Consider the following 19,058-nt stretch of genomic DNA (forward strand, 5'->3'; position numbering starts at 1 on the left):
CACATGTCACCAAACCTTTATTGTATCCTATATACTTGGATTTATCTCAACTGAATGAATCACAGTCTGTACTGTACAGGGTTCCCTGCTTTAGAGTGCTTTACAGTTTCCTACCTCACAGATGATGGTGTTCCAAGATGTTTTAAAATCCCACTTGGCATTGATGGTTGGAGGGTTCAATCCCCCCCAAAATTTTCTAGCACCACTGTTAGTGTGTCTTTAGGCCTTGTTTGGAATCTGTTATTCTTAATTTGTCAAATTAAAAGCTTTCACAATGTTTCACCCAGCTCCCTATGGTTAACAGAATGGCACCAACCTTGTTTGTCTCCAGTCAACACCCAGATTTTAATGTCAGCTTCGGCAAGTTGCTCAATAGTATGTGGAACTCCATCTTGCAACTTGTCTTCCACAGCCGTCGCGCCCAACAGCTGGAAACCATATATGACAGTTTAATAGTTTGAAATTAAATTTTCATTGACAACAGGGTAAGGAATCTGTCAAAGAAAAAATAAAGTTTTCATAAATATTTTGCCGAAAAAATGTGAAAATAACATTTAGTTTGAATTCGTAACAGGGTCACAGGCATATACAAAGAGTCCCGAAACATAGATTGTTGAAATTTCCGCATGCATATTGAAGTTTATTTATTAAACTAAACTGAAATAAAATAGAGCCTTTTATAATGGTATTGATCCCATAACAAATAAATTATGTTGTTACTACAGCTCTGTTGAAAATTTAATGAAACAGATAAAAATGCAGCAATCTCCAGCCGCATTATATCGGTGCCTGGTGACAGCAGCTGATCGTGTAAACAATGCACCAGCAGATAGTTTCAGACCCAGAAGTGGTGGAAAACAGCCCATAAAGCGGTAATAGACCTGCCACTCTACTAATAAGATGTAAAAAGGTCTGTCCAAATTGGTTGACATTTAGAAGATAAAACAAAAGCAGCTAAGCTAACTCTGAGCTAAAGAAGGCTAACTGGCAGCTGACCGTTGCTGGAGGAAAAAAAAGATTCAAATAAATAAATAAAACGTCAGTAGGATCAGAATACCCAACTTTCTATTTAACAGTTGCCACGGTCGGCCAAGAGTTAGCCTACTTTAGCTGCGAGTTTGCTTTCTTGATTTTGCTTTTTCCAACTATTTTCTTAACCCACAATATCTCTTTCTGGGTACACCTGGTGAACACAGGTGTACCTCACCAGGGGCCTGGAGTGAGCATGCCCTGTTAAGGAATAAACTGGTTGGCAAAGTGGGGAGCCGCGGCCCCGCTTCCCTGTCGCTGCCCGCCGCCTGCCGCCGGGCAGATTGGAGAGCGGTAGCAGCAGGAGAGTGGGGCTCCACCGCCTGCTTGGGTTTTTTTCATTTTGTTTCATCATTCTCTTATAATCATCTTTTTTTTCATGAACATGGACTTTTTTTTTCCTAATAAGAGGGATGTCTGCTACTCTTTTTCCCCACCACTTTCGGGTCCAGTGCATTGTTTAGCTGTTCCGGCAGCAAAAATGTGGCAGGACACACATGCTCACTTAGTTGAATCATTGTTCCGGGACTGTCTGTGTATGACTATGACCCTGAGACGTATTTTTGACAGTTTTCTAACAGGGGAAATTTCAAGCAAGAGTCGTATTCAAAACAAAGAAAAATCCTATTCAAAACAGACATGTCAAACATACATCTTATTGTCAGGAGCCGGAGCCAGGGCGGGTTTGGTGGGTGTTTTCTCACTTCCGGTTTTGGGCTTTTATTTTGTTACTTCCTTTCAGGGCTCACTGTTTCACTAGGTAACTTCACCAGTCATCACCGGCACCTGTCTGCTCACCTGTTTGTCATTCCCATTTGTGTATTTAAACCCTGGTCTGTTTGTTTCTTGTCACTGGGTCGTTTTGTAAGTTCGCTTCAGTCATTTCAAGTACTATTGTGATTAAACCTTGTTTGCTTTTGAAGCTCTTTTCGCTGTCCTGCATTTGTGTCCCGACTCAACCTTGACATTACGACCCAGTCACCATGGACACAGCAGACGCGGAGAGCGCACGAGCCCAGAGCAGTGACCGGGATTGGATCATCAGTCAGCAGGAGGAGCAGCTGAACTGCCTTCGACGAGGGATGTTGGAGATGTCGGGGCGCCAGGAGCAGCAGCTGAGCTTAATCGGCAACCGCCTTGATGCCTTGGCTAGACAGATCCAGCAGCCGCTTCCATCTCATCCATCCCCTCCTGTGCCCGCCCCGGTGGTTCCGGTCCAGACGTCTTCCAGTTCGGGGATTCGACTGGCACGTCCTGAGAGATTTTCTGGCGACTCCGGGGACTGTCGAGCGTTCGTCACCCAGTGTGAACTTCACTTCGAGTTGCAGGCTGCTAACTTTCCCACGGACCGCTCCAAAGTGGCGTTCATCATCTCTCACCTCTCCGACAGAGCCGGAGCGTGGGCCACTGCGGAGTGGCAACGTGGGGGGGAGACCTGCTCATCACTCCCTGCCTTTCTAGAGGCATTTTCCCTGGTTTTTCAACATACGAAACCCGGCAGGGAGGCGGCGCGGGCGCTGATGCGGCTGACTCAGGGGGACCGCCGGGTGGCAGAGTATGCCATCGAGTTCCGGACTCTCGCTGCTGAGAGCGGGTGGAACCCCGCAGCGCTCACAGACGCGTTTTTGGAGGGATTATCGGAGGAGTTAAAGGACCATTTGGCTCCTTTGGAGTTGCCCTCTTCTCTGGAGCCGCTCATTGCTTTGGCCATTCGTATTGACAATCGGCTGCAGGACCGTCGGCGAGGTCGCCGCGAGGCGGGTGCCTCGTACAGGGTGTCCCCAGTTGACCATGGTCGTATTACCACTCACTCATCTTCTGTCACCTCCACAGCCGTTCCGGCAGCACCATCGGAGGAGCCCATGCAGCTAGGGCGTGGTCGGTTATCTCCCACTGAACGCAGACGGCGGATGGCGGCGGGTGAGTGTCTTTACTGTGGTCGGCGGGGTCATTTCTGTAAGGATTGCCCAAAAGCCTCTGCTCGTCCTTAAGAGTGGGCACATTGACGAGCGGGGGTCAAGCGCCCACTAGTGTTACATCCACTTCCTGTATTTTGAAGGGGCAAATTTTTTCTGAGGGTAAGGGGTTTTCCATTCAGGCGTTATTAGATTCTGGGTCCGAACGGAACCTTATGGATGCAGAGCTGGCCAGACAGATCGGTCTCAGGACCAGGTCCCTTTCCCATCCATTGAAGGTCATTTCCCTTAATGGTGAGTCAGTTGCTACTGTTAACCAAATTACTGAGCCCGTTCACCTCATTTTGTCTGGAAATCATCACGAGCACACAGAATTCTATCTTTTCGAGTCCTCCCATAATCCTGTAGTGTTAGGTTTTTCTTGGCTCCTTCTCCATAATCCCCATATAGATTGGCCTACTAACCGTATTGTGAGTTGGAGTGATGACTGTCATGGAGTCTGTCTGCGTTCAGCTCGGTATCCAGGGGCTGACTCCGCCGACCCGGTAGGGCAGCCGCCCTCACCTGACCTCTCCAGTGTTCCGCCTAAATACCGCGATCTGAGAGAGGTATTTTCTAAGTCGCGAGCTCTTTCCTTACCCCCACACAGGCCTTACGACTGCGCTATTGAACTGTTGCCTGGAGCCGCCCTTCCCAGGAGTCATCTCTACAGTCTATCTAAACCTGAGAGAGGGGCCATGGACCGGTACATCACTGACTCTCTCCGGGCGGGCCTCATAAGACCCTCCTCATCGCCTGTTGGAGCAGGTTTCTTTTTCGTGGGCAAGAAGGACGGGACGCTGCGTCCTTGTATTGATTTTCGGGGGCTCAACGCCATAACTATTAAAGACAGGTATCCCCTGCCTCTTATGAACTCCGCGTTCGAGTCTCTGCAGATGGCGCGGGTGTTCACCAAGTTGGACCTGCGAAATGCATACCATTTGGTGCGCATAAGGAAAGGCGATGAGTGGAAGACCGCTTTCACCACTCCCCTGGGACATTATGAATACCTAGTAATGCCTTTTGGACTTTCTAATGCTCCGGCGGTATTCCAGAGACTCATAAATGACGTGCTCCGAGATTACATACATCATTTTGTGTTTGTTTACCTTGACGACATTCTTGTTTTCTCCAGGAACCTCAACGAACATAGGCGGCATGTTCGCCTGGTCCTCCAGCGGCTCCTGGAGAACAAGTTGTTTGTCAAGGCTGAAAAATGTGAGTTCCACTCCCCCAGCGTGTCGTTTTTGGGCTTTGTGATTGCTGAGGGGGAGGTTCGTCCGGAACCCGCCAAGATTAGTGCTGTGGTCAACTGGCCTACTCCAGAGTCCCGTAAGCAGTTACAGAGGTTCCTGGGGTTCGCCAATTACTTACGTCGCTTCATCCGTCATTATAGTTCAGTTGCGGCTCCACTTACTGGCTTGACCTCTACCTCATCCCCGTTTCGCTGGACTGAAGCCGCTGAGGCCGCTTTTTGTAAACTTAAACACCTGTTCACTACGGCGCCGGTGCTCGTTCAGCCGGATCCCTCCGTCCAATTTATTGTGGAGGTCGACGCCTCAGACGTGGGGGTTGGTGCGGTATTGTCCCAGCTACATAAGGAGGACAACAAACTGCACCCCTGTGCTTTTTTTTTCCCGCAGGCTTACTCCTGCGGAGATGGGGTATGACGTCGGGGATAAAGAACTTTTGGCCATTAAACTGGCGCTGGAGGAGTGGAGGCATTGGTTAGAGGGGGCGGGTCAGCCTTTTGTGGTCTGGACGGATCATAAAAACTTGTCTTATATCCGGACCGCAAAACGGCTGAACCCAAGACAGGCACGGTGGTCACTTTTCTTTGCTCGTTTTGATTTTGTGGTGTCCTATCGCCCTGGCTCCAAGAACGTGAAACCTGATGCCCTTTCCCGACAGTCGGAGCCCTTGGTTGAGGTTCAGACCCCTCAGACGATAATACCCACCGCTTGTGTTCTGGGTGCTCTCTCCTGGCGGTTAGAGAAGGACATTAAGGACGCCCAGAACCACGAGCCAGACCCTGGGGGGGGTCCTCCTAACAGACTTTATGTCCCAAGGGCCATGAGGAGCCAGGCCCTCCAGTGGGCCCATGCTACACGGTTCACCTGTCATCCCGGAGTGCACAGGACTATCACCTTCTTGCGTCGCAGTTTCTGGTGGCCCGGTTTGGCTAGGGATGCCAAGGAATTTGTTTCGGCCTGTATGATCTGCGCCCAAAATAAGGTCAGCACTCAACCACCACCTGGGTTGTTACATCCCTTACCTGTCCCGAGTCGTCCTTGGTCACATGTAGCGTTGGATTTCGTCACGGGACTGCCTCCGTCCGCTGGCAAGACGGTGGTTATGACGGTGGTGGATCGTTTCTCTAAGGCAGCCCACTTCGTGCCTCTGAGGAAACTGCCGTCTGCCTCTGAAACAGCCAGGCTCATTGTCGTACATGTGTTCAGACTACATGGAATACCAGTGGACATTGTTTCTGACCGTGGGCCACAGTTTGTGTCACAGGTTTGGAAGGCTTTCTGTGCGGCCTTTGGTCCCTCGGCCAGTCTCTCCTCAGGCTTCCATCCCCAGACTAACGGGCAGGCGGAGAGGACTAACCAGGACCTTGAGGTGGCCCTCCGGTGCGTCTGCTCCCGTCACCAGTCGTCATGGAGCACCCTCCTGCCCTGGGTGGAGTATGCCCATAATGCCTTGACGTCATCAGCTTCGGGTATGTCCCCGTTTGAGGGTTCCCTGGGCTACCAACCACCATTATTCCCTGAGCAGGAGAGGGAGGTGGCCGTGCCTTCGGTGCAACACCTTTACCGACGCTGTCGACGCATCTGGAGGGAGGCTCGTGCAGCACTCCTACGCTCGTCTGCAGCAAACAAGAGACTGGCTGATCGGCACCGGCTACCGGCACCCACCTACACGCCGGGTCAGTCGGTTCTCCTGTCCACCTCCAACATCAAGCTGCGGACGGAGTCAAGGAAACTCGCGCCCAAGTTCATCGGGCCATTTGTGGTGGAGAAGGTCATCAACCCTGTGGCAGTCCGCTTGCGTCTGCCACGAACCATGCGAGTGCATCCTGTGTTTCATGTTTCCCAGGTCAAGCCTTACATCACGAGTCCTCTCCAGCCCGCGCCCGCCCAACCACCACCACCCCGCATCATCGACGGTTTGCCCGCTTGGACGATCAAGCGCATTATGGACGTCAGACGTCGAGGTCGGGGCCTTCAATACCTGGTGGATTGGAAGGGTTATGGACCTGAGGAGAGGTCCTGGGAGCCTACGTCAAGGATCTTGGATAAGGGCATGCTTAAGGACTTCCACAAGCGGCACCCTGACAAGCCTGGTGGTGCGCCCAGAGGCGCCCCTTGAGGGAAGGGTATTGTCAGGAGCCGGAGCCAGGGCGGGTTTGGTGGGTGTTTTCTCACTTCCGGTTTTGGGCTTTTATTTTGTTACTTCCTTTCAGGGCTCACTGTTTCACTAGGTAACTTCACCAGTCATCACCGGCACCTGTCTGCTCACCTGTTTGTCATTCCCATTTGTGTATTTAAACCCTGGTCTGTTTGTTTCTTGTCACTGGGTCGTTTTGTAAGTTCGCTTCAGTCATTTCAAGTACTATTGTGATTAAACCTTGTTTGCTTTTGAAGCTCTTTTCGCTGTCCTGCATTTGTGTCCCGACTCAACCTTGACACTTATATCCATAAATCTTGTGTTCATATTTTTTATTTATTTATTTTTGTATTTGTGTATACGTTTCTTGTTGACAATTATCCTATCCCATAATGGACGCTCATTTAAAGGAACATTTTGTAAATATTTTGAAAGTGAGAAAAAAGTATAATTAATGAGTAAAGAAGTCAAGGAATGGGACTAAAATTAGGAGATATGAGAGTAGCTATTGGCATACAAATAACGGAGCATTTAAGGCGTGATTTCATTAAAAGATTTTGTGAATTAGAGACACATTTAACTGGTGAACTAACAGTCATGTCTTTTTCAATCTCTTCATAAAGTTCATCCAGTCTCTCCTCTCTTTCCTCCATGGCGATGCTGGCCTCATGGTGTCTCTTTCTCCACTCCTCTAAGTAGCTCTCATCCAAATCCTTGTAGGCTAGAACCAGTGTGCGGAGGCCGTCCCCTGCATATTCCTGTTTTAATTGTAATAAAAAAAACTTTTTAGTGTTAGCCAGTATGTTGAAATTGCATGAATATAAACATCTAGTTGCATGTCTCACATTGAGATGTTTCATAGTAGCTTCCATTAGTTTGTCACTGGAGGGGTGCAGCCTCTCAAAGACAACAATGTCTGCTCCTTTGCAGAATAGGGTAATCTTGCCTTCAGGGCTGCGCACTTTTTGTTAGTTAAAAAGGTTAGTAAAAGGGCCAATTAGTGACATCATGCATGCACAAAGGTAGATACCGGTATGCTCACATCCTTAATTTAGTCAAAATTTTACAACTGCTTGTAGTTAAAAGTTAATAAATCTCAGTTATTGAGGATTTGAATTCATGCAAGGACGCACCGGCGAGTTCTAGGGATTCGTTTGCATATACAGTCATTGTTTGCACTTCATCTCAATGAAGCACAAAATTCCAAGGAAAACTCAAACACTTTGTCAATTGAAACACTTTAAAGGATGAAAAACCATGCTTGCTAAGTTTATTTTGCAGTGAAATATAGCATTAAAAACTTGGTTTATTTTTCTGCATCAATGTTTTATTTAAGTTTTTCTGTTATTAGTTGTTCTCACCTATAATGGACATCCTCTTACGCACATTGCTGAAGTCCAGGACAGCTACAAGCTCATACACGACGTTTCTCCCCATCTCCATGACTGTGATGGTCTCTGGTGTGCGACAGTGGAACACAAAACCAAAATTCCTCGCTGCAGTTACCAGAGCGCTCTCATCAGGAGACTGAGCCTGGTAGTTAAGCTCCCCTGCCAAAGGAGAAAAAATACTATTAGTTTTATTTCCCTAAGCCAACCAAATGTCTTAGCCATGGAAGTTTCTGCTTCTTATACTACGTTCACACACTCAGCAACGCGCTTTAAATTGACCACTTCCAATGTAAAGTCGATGCAAATGTACATAAATGTGCATTTTGGTCTTTCGTGTTCAAAACTCTCGTGGTCACGCCTCACTATGCAAGTTTTTACGTTTCTCCTTACCTCACCACTTGCGGGGGCATTTAGAGATGTAGAGGTGTCCGAACTTGTTTCTTTTTTAAAGGGGTGTGCTCTGGATCACAAACTATTTTGTTTAAATTTAAGTAATGACTTTTTGTTTTTGCCTGACTAGATAAAACCGATGTTATGTATTTTCTAAGCACTGGCAGCTACGCTCTAACGTAGCTTACTGGCGACTGTTCAGGGCGTCATTTAGGGGTGTGTCCCTGAATTTGAACACTATTTAATTACTCCTTGTGCTATCCTAGGCACTTTAACATTGGGAGTTGGGTCATCTAGACCCACTAGACAGTGCGCTAAACCTTTTTTCTTCAATGATTTGTGAACCTCACTGGTGTCCATGGATTACATGAAATCTTTCCACCTTTATCCACCTTTGTTATGGTAGGGAAAACACATCAATGTAAGGGTGGGGTCATCTAAGATAGCACAAGGGTTACACAAATTTCCCATAACTCTCCGCTTGGAGGGCTAAATGTAGGGCTAAGAAGAAGCTTGAGGAGTAGGGGAAGAATTCCCCCCAAGTCTCATCCAACTTTAAGTGGTGGACATGGTCTAGTATTGGGTGAACACCATGGGCCAGTTGTTCAAAAAGTTTAATCTGGATCAAAATTATCCGGATTTGGAAATCACATTTTCTCCTATGCAGGATCAGGTAATCCGTCTTACTTTTATGCCGGTTTTTCAAAGCAACATTGGACTGGATCACCCTGATCAAGGTACACAGTTTTCAAGATTACCAAATCCAGATTACCTGTGCTCTAAATGGGACAACATATCACAACACGGGCTACCAGCTGTGTAAAGAACAGGTAGAAGAGCCAACATGGGGTCACTGTGAGAGTTTGTTATTTTGAGACAAAACACAAAAATAACAAACATCCACTTCCATTCATAATTTCTTTTATGACCCCACATCTGAGTCACAAAAAATAAAAAAACAAATATACATTAACAAATACATTGTGGATATTTTGAAAACGTCTTAAATAAAATGGCTAAATGTCCAATAGTTAACAAAATAAAGAATGTTCAGGGAGTTGTTTTATCTGAGGAGGAGAGACGAGCATTTCCAAGCTCTGCTTTTAGGAGGTGGATCTGCAGTTTAGCTTTTGGTTTGCTGCAGTTTGGTCAGCTTTATTTTTTCCTCTGCCAGGAGTATCTGTGCTTCTGCTCTTTCAGTCTCTCGTTTTAGAAGTAATTCATAGGCATCATCATTATTTTCCGGCAAATGATGCTTCAAGCGTCTTTTCTGAGCTCCTGTGACTGCTGGCTCTACCAGTGAGGGTCCAGGTTGAATTTCAATAATAGGGCTGAGATCCAGAATGAATGTTTCCTCTGCATTAGGAGGAACAGGCTCACTTTCCTCTACCTCTACAAGCCTACCCACTCCTACCATGGCTGATGACTCCTTTTCTTGCAGCATCCACACCAGCGCAGGCACGCTTCAACACTGCTCATTGCAAAACAAAATGTGCAGTTGAGTGTTTAAATGGAGTTCTACAGAGGCGCTTTGCATGCCTTAACTACTTGCGAGTGGAACCACAGGGAGCATGCAACATAATTCTAACATGTATCGTCCTGCACAACATTGCTACCAGGCGCAATGTCCCTCTCTGTGATGACGTTTATGATGCACCTGAGCCATTTGAAGAACAAGACCAACCTCTGGCATTCTGTCAGAATGAGGGACTGAGTGGACGTATAGTTAGGGATGCAATTGTTGGACATTATTTTTGACAGGCTCATCTTTGATGATTTTTTCTTTAAAATTAATATACGGTGATGAATTGAATATATTATTTTTTTTGTTATTGAAATCTGTTTTGGGGATTATTTCATAGTTTTTACTTTACTGAATAGCTTAATTGGTAGCCTATGTCTACTATATCTACTTTATCACTGTTACAACGGTTACACAAGTCAAGTGCAAAATATGAATAAAAGTATAAACACTAAATGTAACAAATGTATCATTTGACCAATTTTAAAGTTTTTCTACATTTTCCTCCTGGAATCCACCTTTAAATCCTACCCCCTGTTGGGATCAGGATAATCCAGTTTTTTTGGATCAAAGTTATCCAAATCCTACTGACAAGTTTTGAACAACACAAACTGAAGGTTTGTTCCAGATTAGAACTAGGATTGGATTCTGTGATCTAATCTGATTTCAGATTCCTCCTTTCCCTTTTGAACAACCCATTTTCAAGATTTGATCCAATCCGATCACCAAAATCCCATCAGCTTACCTTTGAACAACTGGCCCCATATGCTCAAAGTGCTATCAAGAACCTGCTTTCAGTCAGTTTTTCAATCAGTTCTTGAAGACAAATGACATGCCCCGTGTGTACGTACCATTAGATGTTGTTTCTGAAAAAATGTCCCAGAACGAAACTGTTAGGTTTCTTAATATGAAAAGTAAACAAAACAAGGTAATCAACAAAAAAATACATATGCAAAATAATTTTTCAAATTAGGTTTAAAAACTCAATGATCTGCACTTCACTTCTCACGTCCATTCATTTTCTTAACTTGCTATCCCTTTCAGGTTCACCGGGTTGCCAGAGTCTGTCCCAGCCACTGCTGGGCATAGGCGACGTACCTCCTTGACAGGTTGCCAGCCTGTTGCAGGGCACACAATCACGCCCACACACACTCACACATGCACACCTAGGGAACACTTTAGAGTAGGGCTGGGCGATAAATGTATTTTAGCGATTAATTCAAATTTGTTGAGTTTGGATTTTGACTGTTTGAGGTTGTGTACAGGTGATTTTTATATATCGTAATTTCCGGATTATAAGCCGATACTTTTGTCACACGCTTTCAACCCTGCGGCTTGTTCAAGGATGCGGCTGATTTATGCAATTTTTCTAACGACCCATAGGGGCACTCGAGCAGAAAAGGTAAGCGTGAGACAGGGGGAAGACACAAGTTTCATGTAAATTCCCACTTTGAGAATGAATAGCATGAATAGATAGTCACAGAAAATAAAAAAGAAAAGCAGATGGTTCTTGTTGTCAGTCATCTGAGCCATCAGTCATGCAATTGACTGCAATGGAAAACTATCTGTGAACCATACACCTCTTGACTGCATACAGTTTAAAGAGGAGGCTATGGGAGAAGCTATCTGCCTACTCTCATTTCCAGCATCAAGCTCATTTGTTTTGACATTCCCTCTAATGGCCAAACATAATGGACGCCACTTCTGCTCTTAGACCCCTCAGTCATGGTGCAACAAAAAGAAACACCCATGCTCAGCCCTATTTTGGCCGCATCCTACAATCCCTTGCTGCTATCACACACAACGTGCAAGTGAACGCCACTACAATACAATACAGCTTTCAAGTTAAAAGCAATCGTTAAAAGTAGTGTGAAAAAATCCACCATCACCAACGGGTTTGCTGTGTGGACAGCACAAGCTCAGGAGTGAATTTGCCTCTGGATGAGAGTGACAAAATGAAAACAACAGCAAAGGAGAGAATGAGAGAGTGTGTGGTGAAGAATGTCTGACGCTATTCCAATCCGACACTGAGGAGGAAGACTTCCATGGTTTCAGTGCACAGGAGGAAGATGAAAAAAGCTCTCACTGACTTTTATGGGCACGCGCTGCGCAGCGCTTTCCTCTGCGCGCGCGCCTATAAGTTACTGCTGCTCTAGGTTACTGCCGTGTTTACAGGCACTTTTTGGAAAGAAAAGCTCAGGCATATTATTAAAACTTGGAAAACTCTTTCTGTGTACCGTTTTTCTTTGTAAATATATCATTTGTTGAACCTTTCCTGCGATTACTTTTTTTCCTTTTTTCCTCTCCGCCGAAGGCGGTTCTTCTTTCGGTTTTTCACTTCCCTGTTTGGACCCCCAGAGCTTCCAGAGTGGGTTAATAAAGAATCATTCATCATTCTTCTGGGGGAAACCTTCTTTTATTACAGTTCTCTTTCACTCTGTATAACAAACATAAACACACACCCCCAACACACTTTCGCTGCACGCATGTTCTCCCCTCCTTCCACTGCACACACTTCCTCTTCCTTCTTCACACGTGCGCGGTTTCAGCAAATTCACATCCTCAATCTACAACAGAGCGTGGCGACCTGCGGGTTAGCCCTGCCTTCAGCCCCTAAGACTTATAGGAAGTGGGGAATCGTGGGCGTAAAGTTTCTCACCATGACTAAGGTGGCTGTGAGCAGAAGTGACATCCATGGTGTTTGTCTGTTTGTGAGTGTGGTCTAATTAACAGGCTATAGTGCTGGAAAGGAGTATACGCAACCTGCATTTATTTCTCCCTCTATGAGACTGTTGGAGGTGTGCAGCAAACATTATGTTTCAATGTGTGTGCATGCAGCTAATATCCAGGTGCAGCTTGTGTGAGTATGAAATAGTTGACCCTTTAAAAATGTAAGAGGTGCAGCTTGTAATCAGGTGCGTTCTATGGCTTGGAATTTATGGTAGATAACAAGTTCAAACAGGTACCATTAAAACTGGTAACAGGTGCAGGACAAAAGATCTTCTTACAGAAGAAGTTACAGGTCTATGAGAGCCAAAAATCCGGCTTGTTTTTAGGTGACCAAATACTTATTTTCCACCATGATTTACAAATAAGGTCTTTAAAAATCAGACAATGTGATTTTCTGGATTTTTTCCCCTCATTTTGTCTCTCATAGTTGAAGTATACTACTACTGTGCCTTGCGAAAGTGAGGCCCCCTTGAACTTTTTGACCTTTTGCCACATTTCAGGCTTCAAATATAAAGATACAAAACTGTAACTTTTTGTGAAGATTCAACAAGTGGGACACAATTATGAAGTGGAACGAAATTCATTGGATATTTCAAACTTTTCAAACAAATAAAAAACTGAAATATTGGGCGTGCAAAATTATTCAGCCCTTTTACTTCCAGTGCAGCAAACTCTCTCCAGATGTTCAGTGAGGATCTCTGAATGATCCAATGTTTACCTAAATGACTAATGAATAGAGATCTACAGCTGAGGTGGGAGAGTTTGTCCATTGGACAACAGTCAGTCGTATTCTATTGTACTCTATTTTATTTTATATTAATCTTTTTTACCTGTATTTATTTCACTTAATTTTATTATTCATCTTATTTTATTCTAGGATTTTTCTCTTTTGCACTGTCTTGCTAGTGAGAAACAACATCTCGTCTCACCCGTGTACTTCCTTGCAAATACTGTGTGTGTAATGACAATAAAAATCTATCTATCTATCTATCTATCTATCTATCTATCTATCTATCTATCTATCTATCTATCTATCTATCTATCTATCTATCTATCTATCTATCTATCTATCTATCTATCTATCTATCTATCTATCTATCTATCTATCTATCTATCTATCTATCTATCTATCTATCTATCTATCTATCTATCTAATGCACAAATCTGGCCTTTATGGAAGAGCTGCAAGAATGCCATTTCTTAATGATATCCATAAAAATGGTTGTTAAAAGTTTTACACAAGCCACCTGGGAGACACAACAAACATGTTGAAGAAGGTGCTCCGGACAGATAAAACCAATATCGAATTTTTGGCAACAATGCAAAACATAATGTTTGGCATAACAGCAACACAGCTCATCACCTTGAACACACTATCCCCACAGTCAAACATGGTGGTGGCAGCATCATGGTTTAGTCCTGCTTTCCTCGTCAGGGAAAGGGAGGATGGTTAGAATTGATGGGAAAATGGATGGAGCCCATTACAGGACTATTCTGGAAGAAATCCTGATGGAGTCTGCAAAAGACCTAAGACTGGGGCAGAGATTTGCCTTCCAACAAGACAATGATCCAAAACATAAAGCAAAATCTACAATGGTATGGTTCATAAATAAAAATATACAGGTGTTAGAATGGCCAAGTCAAAGTCCAGACCTGAATCAAATTGAGAATCTGTGGAAAGAACTGAAAACTGCTGTTCACAAATGCTCTCCATCCAACATCACTGAACTCGAGCTGTTTTGCAAGGAGGAATGGGCAAAAATTTCAGTCTCTCTATGTGCAAAACTGATAGAAAACATACCCCAAGCACCTTACAGCTGTAATCACAGCAAAAAGCGGTGCTACAAAGTGTTAAGTTTAGGGGCTGAATAATTTTGCACACCCAATTTTTTAGTCTTGTATTTGTTTAAAAAGTTTGAAATTGGTTCCACTTCATGATTGTGTCCCACTTGTTGTTGATTCTTCACCAAAAACTACAGTTTTATATCTTTATGTTTGAAGCCTGAAATGTGGCAAAAGGTTGAAAAGTTTAAAGGGGCCTTACTTTCGCAAGGCACTGTATGATGAAAATTGCAGGCCTTTCTCATCTTTTTAAGGAGTACAACTTGCACAATTGGTGGCTGTCTATATACTTGTTTGCCCCACTGTACGTCAGACTACATTGGACTGCCTGAAATGTAACCCTCCATCATGGGGTGTTTTTAAGCAAGAAAACAGAAACAACTCATTTGTGATTGAAATAAACATTTCATTGACAGTGTGGAAACGGCAAAAGCAGAGAACAAAAATTGATTTGAAATTTATATTACAAGCCCCTCAGAAAAATAACTGTTATTTTTATCTGATATTTTCAATATGACTTCTTCTTTGTTTGCATTCAACAGAATACAATTTTATAAAATAACACCTATGATTTTTCTTTGCAAATTAATGGAAAAATTCTGCCAGTTGACTTTTTAAGCTACCAGCCAACTTGGCTGATGAGTCAAAAATAATACTTGGTCACTGCGGTTGTGACTTCAAACTTGGAGCATCAAATCACGCACAGCAAAATCAGTTTCAAGGCTGTTGCTACAAATATTGTTCTGCCAACTCTGTTCTGGTATTTTTATTTATGAGAGCTCAAGCCTTAGGTAGCTCACAAAACATCTGCTGTATTGTTCTACATTAACTTTTACAGCTTGAATTTAGTTACACTTTGTGTTTGAGACAGTTTCCAAAGGAGATGTTAAAATAAAATAGTTTTTGTTAAATATAGTTAATCATTTGTAATTCTTGTTAAGGAAAGCAAAAACAGGAAGAAAGAAAAATCAATTAAAATAGAATAATCGATTTTGTTCTTTGGCCATATCACCCGGCCCTACTTTAGAGTAAAAAATTCACCTATGAAGCATGTTTTTGGACTGTGGGAGGAAACCGGAGTGCCTAGAGAAAAGCCACGCATGCACAGGGAGAACACACAAACTCCACACAGAAAACTCCCAATCAGGATTTTTACTGTGAGGTGAGAGCGCTAACCACTGTTCCACCGTACAATCAAATATTTTTAAATAATGTTTTTTGTAGGGTCTCACCTTCCTTTTTTTCTTCTGGCATGACAGTGTGACACAAAGCCAGCAAGCGGAAGAAAGCGTGAGCCTCTGAGTTTCCTTCCCTGACTGTCTCCACCAGACTGTGATCGTGAAAAATGAACTTTGGATCTGCAAGCTTATTCCAGCTGAAGTCCACTCTCTCCATTTTCTTTAGGGAAAATTAGGGAAAAGAAGACAGCATTAATATTGTTTACGGTAAAACGAATCATAAAAGTTTTGTGGACATATAAGGCTTTTACCTCTAATATTTTCACCTTATGTCCAGAAAAGTCATACAGCTCCCCTGAACCAAAGAAATGATGACATCATGCCCTTCTTTAGAACTAAGTACATATAATTTTGTTATATTCATACAGTTTTATTTTTACATTTGAATCCAGTTGCTCACCATAGGGTTTTCCATTAATGGAGCATTTGTTGAAGGTCATGATGTTCTGCGTCAGGGTTCCAGTTTTGTCACTGAAGATGTATTTAATCTGGCCGAGCTCCTCATTGAGCGTGGTGGTTCTTGCCTGAGCAGGAGTATCTTTCTTAGGATAATACATCTTTCTGTCCCAGTCTATGAAGAAACTGTTTCCTAGACGGATGATCTCCACGCTGAAAGTCAAGCATGCAAAAAGTGGTCAAACTTTACCAACATAAACTTAAAATACCAGACAGAGACTTTTCTTTGGAAAATGTACCTCACGTAGAGAGAAATGGGCACCACCGTGTTAAGGACTATGATGTAAGACCAAAAGATGAAAAAGGATGAGAGCTCAACACTGATGTCTGGTAAATGAGGAAGAAACACTGTGAACGCAGAGCCCTCATTCGTCTCCCAGATGGAATTAGCGATGGAGAGAATGACACATATTGTCACAAGGAAACCACAGATCTGATGAAACAGATTAAAATTTGTTGTTAACATATTTTTGCAAGTTTTTTATTTTATTTCAGAAAAATTCCCATTGATTTTAAACTGTCAATAACAGCATCAATGATGATTAATGCATCATGCAGATTTCTAATGTGAATGCAGTTGTTGAATTGGCTTGAAGAAGGTTTTTGTGGAGTTTGCATTTGAGTGAACATAAACTCACACATAACACCAGGATATTCATCATACGGTCAATTCTTGTCCGTTTGAATTTTGACTGTCCACTGTTCTGCATGAGTTTAGTGTCTGGACCTGAAGAAATGCAAAGGAATAACTTACATTTATCCACAGCTTTGAAAAAAAAAGTAATAAAAACAGGTATATTATTAAATCCTTTCCAGCATTTTTAACGCATTGAAGATGGGATAAAATGTACTATCTATACAGTACGGGTGCACACAAGAGCATTTGATGAAAAAACTAAAGTTATATTGAGAAATAAAAAGCTATAACTCATTCATTCTATTTGACAAAACAACCATTCTTGATCTGCAAACATTTTTCAACATGTTGCAAATAATTTTTTTATATTTTTTTGTAGTACAAATTATTCAAGTTATAAACTAGCTAACCGGATACTTCAATAAAAGTACATTTACATTAACACAATTCGTTCAACCTGCTTTCAAGTAATACGTTTTCAACAAGCTCACTCCTGATTGCCGAGAATGGTTGCCATAAAAATGAGGACTCGGACTGATTCAGACCAATCACAGACTACTGACAACTTCTGACTCAGACATGATGGCATCTCTATTGCGAATGAATTGACTTCATGTCATTGGAGCCAGAATTGTAGGCCATTTTTAATGGGTGAAAATTTGTTCCATAAACGTTACGACCCCTGGTAGTTGTCTGCTTGTCTTGTGTGTGCGTGTGTGTATGCATATGTGTTCTCATCTCCTGTAGAAGTCCAGCTCCTGCACAGCTGCTGACTCCACCCCTCTGCAGAGCTGATTGAGGCTGCTACCTATCGCCTGGCTTGGAGGGAAGCTTAAAAGCTCCGAGGATCGGAGCTTTCCTGAGTGGGAATTTGTTCTTCAGCCTGCCCCTGCTGTCTGCCTGGCCTTAGCTTGAGAAAGCCTCTGGTTTCCCCCTTAGCTTTGATTCTGGTTTTGTCCTTTTGTTACATTTACTCTTGTGGTCTTTTGTTTGCATTTTGAGTAATTTGGTGCCTTGCTTTAAAGCCTGGGAATTTAAGTTATCCCATTATTTATTGCACCTTTGGTGTTGAGTTGATTATTTCTCTTTTAGTCCCCTATGAGTGTTATTTGTCACTGAATAAACGGCTGTGTGGCCAACTTTAACCCCGCCCGGTTATCATAATTTTCTTTATGTTACACATTTCTCCATCCTCTCTGAAGAGGGACGTAACATAGGTGGGGGCTCGTCCGGGATTATTTAAATTTAAGGGGTTCAAGTGTCAGCTGTCACCAGCTTTTACCTTTGTTTGTGTGACACCTGCAGCGTTGTTGTGCTGACGTTTCCTTTCCTCCTGTTTGTGTGCCAACGCCTGTGTTTCAAAAAGGGGAAAACCATGGCATCCGGCTTTAGTTTGGAGCACTTCATTGCTCACGCAACCTTTGAACAATTGGAAACGTGCCGCAAAAGCGATTTGATGCAAATAGCGAATCACTTCCTCGTCAATTATCCCAAACCCATCCTCAAACAGGATCTGAAGGATCTGCTGGTGAGTAGCTTGGTGGAAATGGGTGTGGTTTGTCTGCCTGTCACTGTCACTGATGTGCCTGTGTTGTCCGCGGACGGCGCCTCTGGGAGAGGTAGCCGCGAGCGTGACGGCGGCGCCCCGCGCGTGGGTGGCCGCGTGCACACGGAGACACTGCCCGTGCTAGGAGCACCTGTCAGAGAGAGCGCTGAGAGGCTCGAACAGGGAAAACCGCCCTTCAGCCTCCCTCGATATGATCCGTTCTCTCCAGGCAGCGGTGGGTCACGGGATGAGGCCCGTCTGAAAGTTCGGCTCGCCCGTCTGCAGCTTGAAGCGCAGGAAAAGGCGCAGACCCGCCAGATGCAGCTGGAGATCAAACGAATGGAGATCGAGGCCGAGACAGCTGTCAGAATCAGACAGCTGGATTTGGAGGCAAAAGCTCACATTCCTGTAAACTCCGATGACGGCACAAACCCTACTTTCCCCGGTTTACCCACTACCTCACTTGACCTCAGTAAATTGATTTGTCTCGTTCCCGCTTTCAGGGAAGCGGAGATGGATTCCTATTTCGCATCTTTTGAAAGAATCGCTGGTACTCTGAAGTGTCCCCGTGAAATGTGGCCTTTGTTGCTCCACTGTAAATTGAGTGGAAAGGCCCAAGAGGTTGTAGCGTCGCTCCCTCTTGAGGATTCATTAAATTATGATTTGGTTAAAACAGCTGTTTTGCAGGCATATGAACTCGTGCCTGAAGCTTATCGCCAAAGGTTCAGACAGCAGATAAAAAGTCCGTCGCAAACTCATGTGGAGTTTGCCCGCGAAAAGAGCATTCTCTTTGATAAATGGTGTTTGGCATCCAAAGCTGATGATTTTGTTTCTCTTCGGGAACTTATATTGTTGGAGGAGTTCAAACGAAGTTTGCCCGAGAGTCTAGTTGTTTATTTAAATGAGCAAAAAGTGAACTCTGTGACGTCAGC

The 19,058-nt window shown here is 43.9% G+C and overlaps 1 protein-coding gene across 9 annotated transcripts in view; it reads right to left on the reverse strand.

Moving 5' to 3' along the window:
- LOC101164988 (phospholipid-transporting ATPase ID) overlaps nucleotides 1-19,058 on the reverse strand; it is a 59,594-nt gene that overhangs the window by 15,902 nt on the left and 24,634 nt on the right. For all 9 annotated transcript variants that reach the window (XR_002874275.2, XR_013659449.1, XM_078956124.1 and 6 more), the window contains 9 exons: nucleotides 16,582-16,670; nucleotides 16,183-16,376; nucleotides 15,888-16,096; nucleotides 15,739-15,782; nucleotides 15,482-15,647; nucleotides 7,736-7,924; nucleotides 7,220-7,335; nucleotides 6,968-7,132; nucleotides 317-428 (listed from right to left, as the gene is read on the reverse strand). Coding sequence is in view for 7 of the 9 variants with exons in the window: in XM_078956124.1 (XP_078812250.1) it covers nucleotides 317-428; nucleotides 6,968-7,132; nucleotides 7,220-7,335; nucleotides 7,736-7,924; nucleotides 15,482-15,647; nucleotides 15,739-15,782; nucleotides 15,888-16,096; nucleotides 16,183-16,376; nucleotides 16,582-16,670 (1,284 nt within the window). In the remaining 2 variants the exon portion in view is untranslated. The remainder of the gene's footprint in view (nucleotides 1-316; nucleotides 429-6,967; nucleotides 7,133-7,219; nucleotides 7,336-7,735; nucleotides 7,925-15,481; nucleotides 15,648-15,738; nucleotides 15,783-15,887; nucleotides 16,097-16,182; nucleotides 16,377-16,581; nucleotides 16,671-19,058) is intronic.

Source organism: Oryzias latipes, chromosome 12 (assembly GCF_053564925.1).
Source record: "Oryzias latipes strain Hd-rR chromosome 12, Olatipes_Hd-rR_3.1".
Classification (NCBI taxonomy): Eukaryota; Metazoa; Chordata; class Actinopteri; order Beloniformes; family Adrianichthyidae; genus Oryzias; species Oryzias latipes.